The following is a 13,714-nucleotide window of genomic DNA, read 5'->3' as shown; positions in this document are numbered from 1 at the left end:
CCTGCTCTGCCATTCTTCGCGTATAGTTCGATTTCGAGACTAGACCGACCCTTTGCGACTGGTCGTCGGCGACCGCCAACAGTGGATGCGCCTTGCGCGTCCAGCCAGCCAAAATGGTCATCAAATACGAGCTAGATTTCTTGCTCTCTTTGCAGAACTCACCGCTATGTACCCGTCCAGATAACTTGCCTCCGCTGGAGGAGTGGATGGGGTGAGTGTTCCTCCTTCAGCCTCGTGAGCTACGATTGACAATGCCAGGTCCAATGAGCAGCAGCAGCAGCAGACTCGTCAGCCGAGCCAGTCCACGCGCAATCAACAGTTGCAAATGGGCCGATTCGAAAAGAACACTCTGGCAGATGGTACACTGATTGACCAAACCAACCGCCGACCTGAATCGAACCGTCATGTCTCTCGAAACAGCGCAAACAGTCGGTACCCGTGCGGACGCTCGGTCAACAGCCAGGCTAACATGATACAGACCCTGACGATATTGTCTTTGGGCCTCCCCGCACATCCTTCACCTCCGCCGGTCGAAACAAGATACCAGACAATGACAGGATTATCCGTGACAGCGACGGCACGGGGCGCTTTGCTAATTTGAGAAACCGCGTTGGTGACGCCGATGCCGAACGCTTCCGCGACGGGCGTAACACCAACTCCCTACGCCGTCGCGAGGGGGGTGACCAGGACACCGAGGGCTGGAGTACCGTGAAGCCTAGGAAAAGCTTCGGGGCAGATGGCGCCGAGAAGTTCCTCCAGGGCCGCATGGGCGGCAATTTTCGGGACGAGAAGAGGACGCCACGTGACCGCGACGAGCGCTCAGTCCGTCTATATGAGGGCACCAACAGGGATAATAAAGAAGGCGAGGAGGAAGGCCGACCTCGCAATGGCCTCGCGCGTCATAAGACGGAGAACAGTGAAAGTCGCGTGCCTGAAAAGCGCGAACGCATGGATCGGGCCAAGAGCTGGAGGGAGCGTGATCCCGAAGCTGAGGCTGTAGAGGATCACGTCTCTTCGCGAACCGATCATCGACAGGATCGAAGGTGGGGTGGAGGTCGCGACCAGCGAGGCGAACGTGAACCTGAATGGTTCGACGAGCCCGCAGCTCCCCAAGCTGAAGCCAGGACACAAGAAGACTTCAAAAAGTGGCTGGCTGACATGAAGAAGTCAAAGGGTGAAGCCACTGCTACGGGGCCAGCATCGACTCCGCTGCCTGAGCCGGCCCAGGAAAAGGCAAAACCTCCTGTGCGGCCATCACCAGCCGTCGCCCCTGGGCCAGACAAGTTCTTTGCTGCTTTCGGCAGCCCGACAGATCAGGACGGTGGGGAGCCAAAGCCCTCTGCGCCCAAACCCTCGGGCAAGTCGTCACGATTCACATCTTTCTTCAACCAGGAAGCTCCCAAGACCGAGCCAGCCACACCTGCAGCAGCTGCGCCTCCACCTCCGCCCTCTGGTATGAACGGATTGCTTGGTGCCTTGGCAGGCATGTCGAGCACGCCGGGCCAGAACACCAACGAAGAGAAGCAGGCTTTCCAACTCTTGTTGTCCAAGCTACAGAAACAAACGATGAGCAGCTCCCCAGGTGGCGTTTCGCCGTTTACCGCGCCACCCCAACCGCAACTCCAGCAGCAAGGCATTCCTGGCGACAACGGGCCACAGGCAGCTATGCGCTCGCCTTTCCAGGAAGGTGGTCTGCTGGGACGCCCCCCTCTCCAGCATCACACAACCGATATCCACGCGCCTCGACCGCAACAGAACGCGCGCCCTGAGCAGCTGTTGCAGGATTTGAATGGCCAGCAACAGCATCAGCGAGTCTCTAGCCAGAGCTCCAGCCGAGCCGACGTTCCTCAAAGGAGCAACAGTAACACCGAGTTCCTTATGAACCTGATGCGCGCAGGGTCAGATGGCCCGCGCACGGACTCAGCGATGCTGCGAGCAGCACAGCAGGCGAACAAGCAAAGCGGACCGGGCCCCATGCCTCACCCACACGACCGCGATTCCGAGTTCGGACCAGACAGTCGCGGACCGCAAGCCCCTCGGATGCGTCCAGGTCCGCCGCCAGGTTTTGGCATGGACGAGGGCTTCCGAGGAGGGGACAGCGAATACCGAGGACCTCCGCCGCCAACCCAGATCTTGCAACGGCCGCAGCCACCGCCTGGGCTGGATAGACTTGAGCAGGGTCCCCCGCCAGGCTTCATCAGCGGTCCCGGCGGGCCTCTGCCGCCACACCTCCAGCAGCATCAAGCGTCTCAGCAGCAGCCGCCGCCGCCGCCGCCCCAACCACAACAACAGACTCAGCAGCAACGTCACATGATTGCGCCTCCCGGCCTGGTGGGCGGCGGCCCTGGCGGACCAGCCATACCGGGACGCAACGGCCCTCTCCCTCCTGCCATGGCTGGCATGTTTCCTCCTAACATGAGGCCAATGCCACCACACCCAGAACACATGGGCAACATGCCGCCGCGAGGAATGGGACCTCCCCCGCCTGGGTTCTTCAACGGTCCGCCGCCGCACGGTTTCATGCCGCCAGGTATGGGTGGCTTTAATGGACCACCTGGACCTGAGTTTGCTGGCGGGCTGTACGAACGTGGGATGCCCCCGCCAAATGGAGGTCGAGGCGGTAATTTCAGGGGTTAGGAACTAACCGCTGTTGCCAGAGTCGATAGCAATATTGTTATCAATGCAGCTTGGAGCACACTTGCTCGTGGGCCTATGGCTGGTTTGCTGTACGTGGGAGACCCAGCATTGACAGGGAGACTATGTCATTGAGCAAGATACTTTTGGTATCCGAAGAACAAGTCAATGATGGTGCCGGAACGTCAGGTTGCCGCTGCATATGGGGTTTAGATGCGCTAGCTTCAAAATTGGTAGCAAGTCGATGAATAAGCCCACTTTCGATGGACTCTACCTAGAACAGTTATCCCTGTGAAGTGCTCGATGTATGTATATACGCCTCGGCGATATGTACTTTGGGTGCTATTCAAGTACGTAGACTACTCCGTAGTGATCTGAATACTCCAAAAGAAAAGCGCAAAACGCCGCGCTCCATGCAACCACTTCCGCCCGACGGACTCAGTCTCTTTAATCCTGCGTCCCCAGCGTCCTTTCCGTCTTCCTTCTGCCCCTTATACTGTCCCGTAGACTGCCGCCTGCAGACGACCTCTCCTGCTGCAGGCTCACGCTCGATGCGCTGTTGATGGCGGACTGACTTAGACTGGATAGAGATCCCTACTTCTTCATACCCAGGAAATTGCGCCTCTTCTTCTCCTTGTGCAGTTTGCCTCCTGTACCATTCTCGGGACCACCTCCCACAGACAAGTTATCCATCTGTTGGGTGGGAGGAGGGGGAATGCGGGGAGGATGATTGGGACTGGGACCTCGTGGGCCAGGTGCGGGTTGTTGTTGCGGAGGTGGCCTCATGGCACCCGGGCGAGGAGCCGCTGGGAGCGAGGCCTGTGGTTGCGGCGGTGGCGCTGGACGTTCGAAAACGTGTGCCGGGGCGCGTGGCTTGGGTCTGTCGGCGGGGAGGTCGAGCTGTCGCCGTCCGCGGCAGAGATCGCCGAGTTGTCTGATGTAGAGGGCTGGCGTGAGCATGTGTGAGGTGGCGAGGATGACGTCCTTGTTCCGCTCGTGGGAGACTTCATAGGCCACGCGGGACTCGGAGTAGGTGGCGCCGCCTGCGAGGAAGACGAGGATACGTTGGCGGTTGGTGTCGGTTTGGCGACGACCGGCGGCGGCCCAGTTGGGACGAGGCCCACCGGCGCGGAGCGAGGCTCCCTGGGCGAGGAGGAGGTCCTCGTTGGGGTCGATGGGCGGTTTCACGTAGGGGAAGTCGACGCTGTCGAGGGTTCCCTTTGTGAGGTTCTCCAACACTGGTTTGAGAACGGGGTCGTGTCTGGAGAGCGAGTACTCCTCGTTCTGCGGGGCGTTGCGAGGGTCTTCGGGGAATAGGATGTGTCGAGGAGGTTTGATGTCCTTGAGCTCGCGGCGGATGGCGCGGCCACCGAGGAATTCGAGTGCAGAAAAGGGGCTGACGTCGGACTGTGGCAGTGATGCGTGCGCGAGCAGACGCTTGATGTCTTCCAAGACGACGCCATCGCGGTATAGCACGTAGAGGATGATGAGACGGAGACGATCCGCGGGTTTGATGGCCTCATCGTCTAACAACCGCACTACAGCGTCGAGAACGTTCTTCGGTTTGCGATAGTCCTCATCCAGCCCGGTGGCCATGGTCTGTTCCGATGAGGCGACATCAGGCAGCTTCTGGTGTTGAAAGATGTTCATGCATTCTTGCGCCATGGTCAGGTGCAGGGAGTACGCCTCCTTCATCTCCTGGAACTGCGGAAGGCCTGCCAGCATGTCCCTGATTGCGTTGAGATTGGTGGTGTCCGCATTTTCGTTCGCGAAATGCGGGTTGTCCTCCAGGAATCGGCGAAAGTCGCCCATCAGTTTATCAATCGTGTCCTTCATGTGGCGATGCCGGTTCTCTACCCAGATCTTGTCCTTGTCGCTCAGTTCCATGTCCTTCTCCTCCGCCTCTGGCGTCCCCTGGTTGATTGTGGTATGGTATGTGACCTTTTCGCCCTCCTTTATCGACAGGAGATCATGGGCCATGGCTTGGTATGTGAACTCGTGCACCAGGGGTGATATTATGTCCATGGCGCGGTCGGTAATGAGCAAGGTGCCCTGTGGTCGGGTCGACGGTGGAGGGAAGTTCTTGTTCCATTGCGCGTACATGTCGAGCTCCTGCTGCACAAAGTTCGCCAGATGGGAGCAGAGCACCGCTGCCTCCCAGGTTGGTTCTCGAGGTTTGTAGTAGCGCACCTTGGGGTACTCGCCGAGCGTTATGCATATCCCGGCGATCCTCTGCGCCGTCGTCTTGAGATGCGCGGCGACGAGCGAGTCGCATTTTCTGTGGTATAGAACGGGGAAACTCCACGGATCCCGGAAGGTGATTAGATGCGACTCGCGGGGGTAGAAGTCGATGAAGAGCGTTTTGGTACTGGACCGCAGCTGTCGCACACCTGGAAACTCGTCAATCTTGCGCCTCAGTTCCGCGGGCAGCAGATTTGTCCAGACAAGAAATGCAGACCGGTATTTTCGTGTGCTGAAGTCGTGCAGGAGACAGTCGACAATGTGCGGTTCGGGGGAGAGGATGTAGATGGCGTCCATGTCGGGGTTTTGCTCGCGACGATCCTCGATCCGCTCAATGTCTTGCTAGTTAGTCTTGAGCTACCCAGATAGATGTATGAGAAAGTACGCACTCGCAATATTAATGTTGAGGATGGCATCTTCGTTCACGCAGTTGTCGACAATCTTTTTGGAGTTCGTGTCGACAATCAGGCATTTCCACTGTCGAGGCGGTCAGTCGAGGTCGGAACAGGGGGTTCGGGTGGCAGTACGTCGCCTTTTGTGATGTTCTTGATCTCTTGAAGGATGACTGCCGCTCTGATTAGTCGGGACCTAACTTGCGACACTCTTCTTGCGTACTGTTGCGCTGCTCCTCAATGACGGACAGGGGCATGATGGGCGGTGGTGGCCTGGCGGCCGGTCACGAGTCGGCAGTCGCTGCCTGATGTTCTAGACTGGCGCAGAAATGAATCACAGTCTGTTCGAGGCGGAGGCGGCGCAGAACGGCAGAGTGTGTCGCGGTAATGGGGCTGGGGATGATGTCGTGTTCAATGGCTCGAGGTTGGAGGTTTGGCGTTGCAGGTGTCCCCAGAAAGGCATGGCGGGGTCCTGGAGCTTCACAGCCATCAAACCCATGGACGTCATGCGAGCTGTTTGAGGAATGCGCGGATGGTGGTTTCATACGAAGTTTTTTCCGAGGAATATATTTTGAGGAGCTCCTATTTAATCACCTTATATACATGCACTAAGATACGCAGAAATTCTTGTGCTTTCTGTGATAAGGTTTGGCAAGCTGGACAGCTTGTACAAAGTGAGTTCTGGGAGAGTGAGGTCATCACGCGGCTTATCGACCTCAGGTACCTAGGTATCTTATCGCCAATTCGAGCAGCCATGCTACTGATTGATGATTCGCGAGTCTTCACTGGATTATATTAGTATTAATTTTGCAATACATACTGATCTGTAAGCCAAGCACGCTCGCTAAGTTCTCAAGAACTCTAAAATCCACACCCAACAACATACAACCGGGACCATTGCCAGGACAAGCCACCATAGCTCGACCGTGAACTTCCTACCAAGCACTCGGCGCCACCAAGCCATCTTTGTCTTGTTCGTACATTTTTTGGTACCGTACACGAGACATCCCAGGCCGGGGCGCGACTCGCACTCAATGTGCTCTCTCCGTCGCTTCATGAGGAGGCTGTGAAGGTTAGCCAGGACAACAGCAATCATCAAAGCCTGACTTACGGCACGCTCCCGCGGCAGAACCGAATGTCACTTCTCATGTCGCATCTCTTTTTTGGACATTCTAGGTGCAGCATGCGCCTTGAAATCAACCAATCGACTTTGAGTTCCGTGCCAGTGTCCACGAAGCTGTAGAAATATCGGTTGACATGCTTCAGCGACAGAGCGTCAGGGTAGATGAGTTGCTGGGAGATGGCGAGGTGGATCTCGGTAGGCAAGGCCATGAAAGACAACATGCCATTTGCGCCATCTCCCGGCGTCGTTTGTTTGGGATGAGAACTGCCGCCTCTGTGTCGCAATATGGACTCCATTGTGAAAAGGGTCGAGTTGTCACACACGTACACACGGTTGTCAAAAGGACTTTCCGTGGGCAAAGGAAGCCTTTGTAGACAGCTGTTGCCTATCCAGAGCTCAGCACTAACGGACAGAATGGAGTTTGATACAATTCCGTATCGCGCTGGCCTCTGCTGAGGCCAACAAGCCCCGTATGCAGCTAGGCAGCATATCATCGGCCAGCGAGCGCTTCAAGCTGCGATGACCTGAAACATGGACAGCTGGAGGGAAGTGGCTGTGCCGGCTGACCACTAACATGGACAAACATGGCCAGCAGGAATACCACCAAGGCCCAGGACAGGTCTGGAGCTGCTAGTCGTCATGCAGGGAGTTTCTAGATTGATCATCTGAGTGTAGTAAATCAATTGCCTGAGCAATACATACGGATACGGAATATGATTATCTGTGCACACCGCAAGTAGGCATTTGAGATGCTAGGGTGTCGACGGGTGCCTAGCACTTTACTTGCCGGTGCCTAGTACACGTGACTCCGCGTCGCGTTTCCTTCCCCTCGGCACGGCACGCCACCTGGCTGGCTGGAGGACGGACCCTTAAAGACTGCGGCACCCCTCCCAACGCGCGCCAACGCGGGCATCATGATTCATCACAATCGTCGCGGCAAAGATGGCCGCCCAATCCCACAGTGACGACGAGTTTGGCTACGACTTCACAACGGACGACGAGCTGTCGCTTCTGGCTTTAGATCAGATCGATGCCGTCCCCGTCAAGGGTCACGATGCGCCTCTGGTCACAGAGGGCGTGGACAGCCTCCCAACACCCGTGTCGCTCCAGGAAGAGGTTACATACCCAAACTGTACGCCTCTCTCTGTTCTGCCCACGATGAGAGTTGGACTGACTGACGAAGCGATTAGTAGCCAGTGCCCTCGAGCGCGCCGAGTCGGCCTCGAAAGACCTCCCCACAGCGTCCACCTTCTTCCACAAGACGGCTGCTCCCGAACCTGGCGACGAGCGATCGCCCCTGCAAAAGTTTCGCTCTTTCCCACGAAAGCCGCTCTCTGTGAGCGACCTGACGAGTGGCGCGTGGTGTGAACTGCAATATGAGTACACCTTGACAAGACTCCCCTTTGGGAGGCGCACAAGGACAGCGGCCATGAAAAAGGGTAGCAAGGTACATCAGAAGCTCGAAGATGAAGTGCACACGGCTGTCAAGGTGGAGATTTTGACCAAAGAGGACGGATTCGCCCTCAAGCTGTGGAATTTTGTGCAAGGATTGCGAACATTGCGCGAGACCGGCTTGACGAGGGAGCTGGAAGTCTGGGGCATGGTCGACGAGAACAAGCTCGTCAGCGGTGTGATCGACAGCGTCTCCTATGAGCACCCTGATCCCAGTTTTGAAGAGGAGCTGTCCAGCCAAGAATACCAATTACCGCCCTCGCAGAGGAAAGTACTAGATTACTTCCCGAGCAGGACGAGTGGGAACCACAAAAAGGTATATCTTGCGGATGTGAAGACAAGAGGTTCGCTGCAGCCGGTCTCAAATGCGCAACTTCGTCCCGCCAAGATCCAGTTGTCGCTGTACCATCGATTCTTATCACAGATCGCCTCTGGGAAGCTGGACTTCTTCCAAGTGTTTCGGCGATTCGGGTTGGACCCGGACGACCAATTCACGGACACCTTTCTCGCGCAGATTGGAAGTCTGCACGACGAAGTGTTCGTAGACGCTTCGAGCGTGTCGATACCAGAGCTTTCTAATCCATCACATGGAAGCAGAGCCGGAGATGCTGAGGAGGTACCGCAGTCAGAACCTGACCTAGTCAAGTACAACTCCCTGCGAGAGCTCTTGTCTCTAGTGGAAGAAGAGGTCCGCACCACGTTCCCTCAGGGGGCAGAGTCATTGGGAACCATGCTGCGCGTACAGTATCTCCATCGTGACGACGGGCGGCAGCTTGACGTGCACGACTTCCCACTGTCCAATTACGCATTGGACGAATACCTGACAAAGTACATGCAGTGGTGGCATGGTGAGCGGAAAGCGAGAGGCGTTACCATCGAAGAGGCATTCAAGTGCAAGATGTGTGAGTTTGCCGAGGGATGCGAGTGGCGTCAAGGCCTGAATGATGAGCTTGTACAAAGAGCGCGGGCACGCGGAACGCCCAAGAATAGAGGAGGGAGAGGAGCTTGATTATAAACGTTTATGATAGTTGCAACAGATACAAGTACGTAGAGATACCCATATTTTGGCGAAAGCGAAGCCGATTTGCAGCCTTTCACGACAGCGCTGACGACGATGTAGCTACCCTACACCGCGCCCCCATCTGCCCCGCGAGTTGTCGCCGTGTGCAAGGCGCATCCAGTCGTCTGACTTCCTCATCTTCACACCCCCATCGCGGCAATACTCGCAGACCACGTCTCGATGACGAGGACGCGCAACATCATGCCTTGAAGCAGAAACCTCTATAGACCGTCACAATGGCGATGCGCCGACCCTACGAAGCTGATGACGACGAACGCGACCGCGACGACTACGACCACGATGAGCTCCCGTTGCATCGCAAACGGGCCTTTGGCAGTGGTCTCAAACGTCAAAGGGTCGAATTTGTCCGCGCCACAGAAGAGGACGAGACTTCGGCATCTGCACAAATCACACGCGAGAAGGGCACGGCAGTCAGCGACCTCTACGCCAGCGTCGTCATGACCTCTGGCTCTGGGACTCAGACGGCTGGCAAGGATCCCGCGGGCAACAAAGCCGAGAAGGATACTACATTGATATGCGAGACATGCGGCCTGGAGATCAAAGGGGATCAGAAAACTCATGAGCAGAGTCTGGCCCATCAGGTCTCGCTACAACACTCGCACCCGCCATCGCACCTTGACAGATCCCGGATGGGCTTGCAAACCCTCCGGTCCCAGGGATGGGACCCAGATGCTCGCGTCGGCCTTGGCTCGCAGGGCGAAGGAAGGCGATTCCCCATCAAGGTCGCTCTCAAGGAGGACACGCTCGGAGTCGGCGCTGTGGTGCCAACCGTGGAGAAGAAGGAGAAAGAAGTCAAACTGACCAACAAGGAGCTGAAGCGCGAAGTGAAAAGGGAGAAGGAGCGGACGAAGAGGATGGAGAGGGAGATGTTTGGTCGCACCGACGTCGAGCAGATCTTGCGAGGGGAGAAGACGGGTGGCGATGGGTTGAAGTGAGTCAGGATGGCGGGGACAAGGGACGCGTTATGAAGCGGCAGAACGACAACGTTCTGCGTCATGGCTGATCTTTTGAGCCCAAGGCTCAGATCTGGATGGATCAAGGCATCATGAGGCAAGGCGTATATCGATTGCTGGATCACAAAGGATCATTACGGGCTTGGTGGTATGCACCATGCAGTGATCGGAAGGCGTTACCGTGGACCGCAACCACACTAGGCGTGCATGCGAGAATACCTTGGAAAGTATTGGTGCCAATTTCCTTGGCGTACACCAGTTCTCAGGCTTGCTCAAACGCTGGGCTGCGTGCTGGCCAGTTCCAACTTCCAGGCACACACGGAAGACTTGGCCCGCGGTGCATGAGCTGCGCTGAAGGCCGACGGCGCCCAGACACTCTCACCACAGGGCGGGCTCCCCTGGGAACATTCGCAAGGTGCCATCGGGTCATGGATGTTGAGAGAGCTGTTGTAGCATGATTGGGCGTGGTCCGCTACAGCCTACAGGCGCTGCAGTCGAGATAAGCATTCGGGGAACAACGCTAGATCTGGCGCGGAGACGGCGGCTCATGCACTCTACTCGGGTAGGGCTTTCACGCAGTCAACAAGAGCGTACGCGCGGCGGACACTCAGCTCACCATCGCCAACGTTGGGGGACACGACTTAGATCGGGGATGTTCCGCCGCCTCCCTAATAGGCTGTAGCCTGCGCCTGAGAGCACTGCGATCGAACCTCACAGATCGAATATCAAAGGGCATGTGGCCGGCTCGCAGGGTTCAACAACGGTGGGCCACCGGTTGGCGAATAAAGAGGCGGCTGTTTGCGTGTCGGGTCAGTCGCCGACTGTAATATCAACCGGCATGGCGACTGAGTCGGAAATGCTTGCGGCTTACTGTGCCTGGATGCTACCCAACATCTCCAGTTTCTCCGCACTTGCTGCATGCAACTTAGCCTGCGTTTTGGAGATATTAACCAGGAACGGTCTGCGTTGCTTGTACGGAGGATTGCCACTCCGTTTCCCCTTTGGGGAACCCATTTTATTAAGTTTTTGACCCCTGACTGCCCAGGATCTATGCGTCGATACCCCATGGCGCCCCACGATGCCACTGCCGTCAAACATGGGAGTTGTACCGGCGCGAGGGCCGGCACGCCGACGTTCTGTTCTCTGCTGAAGTTTCTGCGGACCCATGCCGCTTGGTCATGCCAGGCATCGCGGTGTCGTGCCACGGACAGGGGGTTCATGAGGGGAAGTCTGTGGTATAGTGAAGATATAAAGAAGGAGGCTATACACTGTCCCCTATGCTCCCAGGACAACCCAGCAAACAAGAAAGCTCCCCATCACCATGGCTCTGTTTCTCGCCTCGGCCCTCGTTGGCCTCGCCGCCGCTCAGTCCCCTGGTGACAAGCCAGACGTTCACCCAGGACTCACGACATGGGAGTGCACAAAGGCCGGAGGCTGTCTCCAGAAGAACACATACGTCGTGCTCGACTCGCTCGCCCATCCCGTCTATCAAGTCGATGCGCCCGAGTACAACTGCGGTGACTGGGGAAACCCGCCAAACGCCACTGCTTGCCCCGACGCCGAAACATGTCAACAAAACTGCATTATGCAGGGTGTCCAGGACTATACCAAGGTTGGAGTGTTCACCGAAGGAGCTTCCATGAGGATGGAGCTCCTGGGTGACAACGGCGCTGAGCTGTCGCCCCGCGTCTACCTGTTGAGCGAGGACAAGGAGACGTACGAGATGCTGAGCCTTACTGGCAAGGAGTTCACGTTTGATGTCGACGTTTCGAAACTTCCCTGCGGCATGAACGGCGCGCTCTACCTCTCCGAGATGCCTGCCGATGGTGGTCTGTCGGAGCTGAACCAGGCTGGTGCGTACTGGGGCACCGGCTACTGCGACGCCCAATGCTACACCACTCCCTTTGTCGGCGGCGAGCCCAACATCGAGGGCTATGGGGCGTGCTGCAACGAGATGGACATTTTCGAGGCCAACTCGCGCGCCGTGCACGTGGCTCCCCATCCCTGCAACATCACGGGTCTCGTCGAGTGCGAGGGTGCCGAGTGCGAGGCAGACGGCATCTGCGACAAGTCTGGGTGCGCCTACAACGCCTGGCGGTTCGACAACGAGGAACACTACGGCCTCGGTCTCGAGGTGGATACGACGCGGCCCTTTACCGTCATCTCGCAATACCCGGCCGACGAGAACGGCGTCCTAACCGGCTTCCACCGCATGTACATCCAGGACGGTCGTCTGATCGACAACGGCGAGGTCGTCCGCCCGTCGCTCCCCCAGATCGACTACCTCAACGACGAGCTCTGCGAGGCCACCTACGCCGAAGACTTCCTGCGCCTCGGCGCCACGGCCGGCATGGGCGAGGCCATGGCCCGCGGCATGGTGCTGGCCATGAGCATCTGGTGGGACCGCGGCGGCAACATGCAGTGGCTGGACGGCGGAGAGGCCGGGCCCTGCAACGCGACCGAGGGCAACCCCGACGAGATTGTCAAGGTCGAGCCCAGGCCCGAGGTCACCTACAGCAACATCAAGTGGGGTGAGATTGGCTCCACGTTCAAGGATCCGTCCAAGTGCAAGAGCAGGCGCAGCTAGCTGTAGATAGTCAGAATGTTCGATTGCTGCATACTGTGCTATTAAGGTTCATGTATGTGAGATTACTAGTACGTGTCGCCGAGCCCATCATCACTCGTCCATCCGTTGCCGATGGCATCCTGCAATTCCTTCGATAAGCTGTCGTCATGCGACGTAGAGCCACTCTGGCCATCAGAGAGCCAGCTCTCGTCTACGTGGAAGTCTGCTTCATCATCAACGTGGGAGAGGGTACTGTCATGAAGCATGGAATCCATAGCCTCACGAAGAGCAGTTCGTTCTTCCTCCCACTCCTCCTTTTCCGCCATCAATGTCTGAAGCTGCGCGATGTAGTCCTCGTTCTCAATCTTGAGTCTCGCCGTGATTCGGTTCCTGACTTCTTCCAATGACGAGGGGGCAGTGCCCGTCGAATCATGGGTGGAGGAGGAGGAGAGTGCTTCTCGAATGGTTGCGTTTTCCTCTTGGATTTGCCGTGCAACCTGTTTAATAACAGTGTACGCCTGCAGAAGTATGTCGTAGTTCTCTCGTATCTTCACTACATAGTCCATCAGTTCAAGTAGGTAGTGCGACTCATCTGTGCGTGGACTAGTGCTGGCTGGCCGGCTTGCCGAAGCCTTCTTGAGAGACTTGTACTTTTCCTTGTTGCGTTTCAGATACGCCGCGAGCCGTCCGGTTCTGGCTTCATATAGGTTTGCTATGACAGCTGTCTTGTTCTTCTGGATCTGTAGCTTGGCGTGCTTCGTGGCGAGAGTGCTCAGCTCGTTGTGGAGGGTTTCAGCAAACGCCCTGGCCAGGGCAGGATCATCGAAAATAGCGTCTTCGGGATTTGTGGCCCCCTGAGGATCTGACACATCCGAGAAAAGCTTGTAGAAGATGAGAATATGATAGGTGGCCACGCAGCTCGCTGTGAGCAGTAGTGTGATGGCGATGGCTGGGTTCGGTGTCGTACCAGCCAGGTCTGCCATCGTAGTGGTCGTAACGTGGCACGTGTCGTCAAGATGGATGAAAGGAGGTGCAAAATATTAGGAACTAGAATAGAAATTTTATGATCTAGGATTTTAAAATGTTGAAATAAACCCCCTAACTACACGTTTTGTAGTTTTGTCTTCCTTTGTGTTCACGGTACTGTCCTTTGATAAGTCACTCAACGTAGTCATCATGGACATCAAGGAACAATTACTTATTGTACTGAGAACACAACGCTGCGTTGTCGAACAGATCTCCCATTTCCCCCATGTTTTACACTGCAGAAAT

General features: G+C 56.7%; 7 protein-coding genes across 7 annotated transcripts; 4 read left to right on the top strand and 3 right to left on the bottom strand.

The window, feature by feature from the left end:
• Positions 1-113: 113 nt before the first annotated feature.
• On the top strand, positions 114-2,637 carry F5Z01DRAFT_622206 (uncharacterized protein; the record flags this gene model as incomplete). The annotated part of the gene is made up of 4 exons (XM_046261248.1): positions 114-211; positions 259-401; positions 479-2,179; positions 2,246-2,637. 4 exons carry the CDS (start codon positions 114-116, stop codon positions 2,635-2,637), a joined length of 2,334 nt encoding a protein of 777 aa, XP_046118200.1.
• A 591-nt stretch (positions 2,638-3,228) lies between these two features.
• On the bottom strand, positions 3,229-5,524 carry F5Z01DRAFT_622284 (Sec1-like protein; the record flags this gene model as incomplete). The annotated part of the gene is made up of 4 exons (XM_046261255.1): positions 3,229-5,213; positions 5,265-5,352; positions 5,403-5,440; positions 5,491-5,524. 4 exons carry the CDS (start codon positions 5,522-5,524, stop codon positions 3,229-3,231), a joined length of 2,145 nt encoding a protein of 714 aa, XP_046118199.1.
• Positions 5,525-6,045: 521 nt separating this feature from the next.
• F5Z01DRAFT_655036 (uncharacterized protein) lies at positions 6,046-7,119 on the bottom strand. The gene is made up of 2 exons (XM_046263464.1): positions 6,379-7,119; positions 6,046-6,331 (listed from the first exon to the last, which is right to left on the bottom strand). The coding sequence occupies exons 1-2, from the start codon at positions 6,882-6,884 to the stop codon at positions 6,112-6,114; spliced, it is 726 nt and encodes a 241-aa protein (XP_046118198.1). The 5' UTR covers positions 6,885-7,119; the 3' UTR covers positions 6,046-6,111.
• On the top strand, positions 7,120-8,963 carry F5Z01DRAFT_655035 (exonuclease V a 5' deoxyribonuclease-domain-containing protein). Its single transcript, XM_046263463.1, has 2 exons — positions 7,120-7,522; positions 7,574-8,963. Exons 1-2 carry the CDS (start codon positions 7,421-7,423, stop codon positions 8,849-8,851), a joined length of 1,380 nt encoding a protein of 459 aa, XP_046118197.1. The 5' UTR covers positions 7,120-7,420; the 3' UTR covers positions 8,852-8,963.
• A 181-nt stretch (positions 8,964-9,144) lies between these two features.
• Positions 9,145-9,858, top strand: F5Z01DRAFT_622174 (uncharacterized protein; the record flags this gene model as incomplete). The annotated part of the gene is made up of 1 exon (XM_046261243.1): positions 9,145-9,858. One exon carries the CDS (start codon positions 9,145-9,147, stop codon positions 9,856-9,858), a length of 714 nt encoding a protein of 237 aa, XP_046118196.1.
• Positions 9,859-11,197: 1,339 nt separating this feature from the next.
• On the top strand, positions 11,198-12,463 carry F5Z01DRAFT_621954 (endoglucanase EG-1; the record flags this gene model as incomplete). Its single annotated transcript, XM_046261233.1, has 1 exon — positions 11,198-12,463. One exon carries the CDS (start codon positions 11,198-11,200, stop codon positions 12,461-12,463), a length of 1,266 nt encoding a protein of 421 aa, XP_046118195.1.
• A 65-nt stretch (positions 12,464-12,528) lies between these two features.
• Positions 12,529-13,425, bottom strand: F5Z01DRAFT_636346 (uncharacterized protein; the record flags this gene model as incomplete). Its single annotated transcript, XM_046262205.1, has 1 exon — positions 12,529-13,425. The coding sequence occupies one exon, from the start codon at positions 13,423-13,425 to the stop codon at positions 12,529-12,531; it is 897 nt and encodes a 298-aa protein (XP_046118194.1).
• Between the last annotated feature and the right edge of the window lie 289 nt (positions 13,426-13,714).

The sequence above is a fragment of the Emericellopsis atlantica genome (assembly GCF_019669845.1).
Source record: "Emericellopsis atlantica unplaced genomic scaffold F5Z01scaffold_13, whole genome shotgun sequence".
Taxonomy (NCBI): Eukaryota; Fungi; Ascomycota; class Sordariomycetes; order Hypocreales; family Bionectriaceae; genus Emericellopsis; species Emericellopsis atlantica.
Note: the sequence above shows the minus strand (reverse complement) of the source record. Positions and strands in the feature narration are given on the sequence as shown.

Coding starts and splice junctions, on each gene's coding strand:
- F5Z01DRAFT_655036 (XM_046263464.1), bottom strand. CDS start 6,884: ATGATATGCTGCCTAGCTGCATACGGGGCTTGTTGGCCTCAGCAGAGG. Junction 6,332..6,378: donor TTCTGCCGCGGGAGCGTGCC/GTAAGTCAGGCT, acceptor TAACCTTCACAG/CCTCCTCATGAAGCGACGGA.
- F5Z01DRAFT_655035 (XM_046263463.1), top strand. CDS start 7,421: ATGCCGTCCCCGTCAAGGGTCACGATGCGCCTCTGGTCACAGAGGGCG. Junction 7,523..7,573: donor AGAGGTTACATACCCAAACT/GTACGCCTCTCT, acceptor TGACTGACGAAG/CGATTAGTAGCCAGTGCCCT.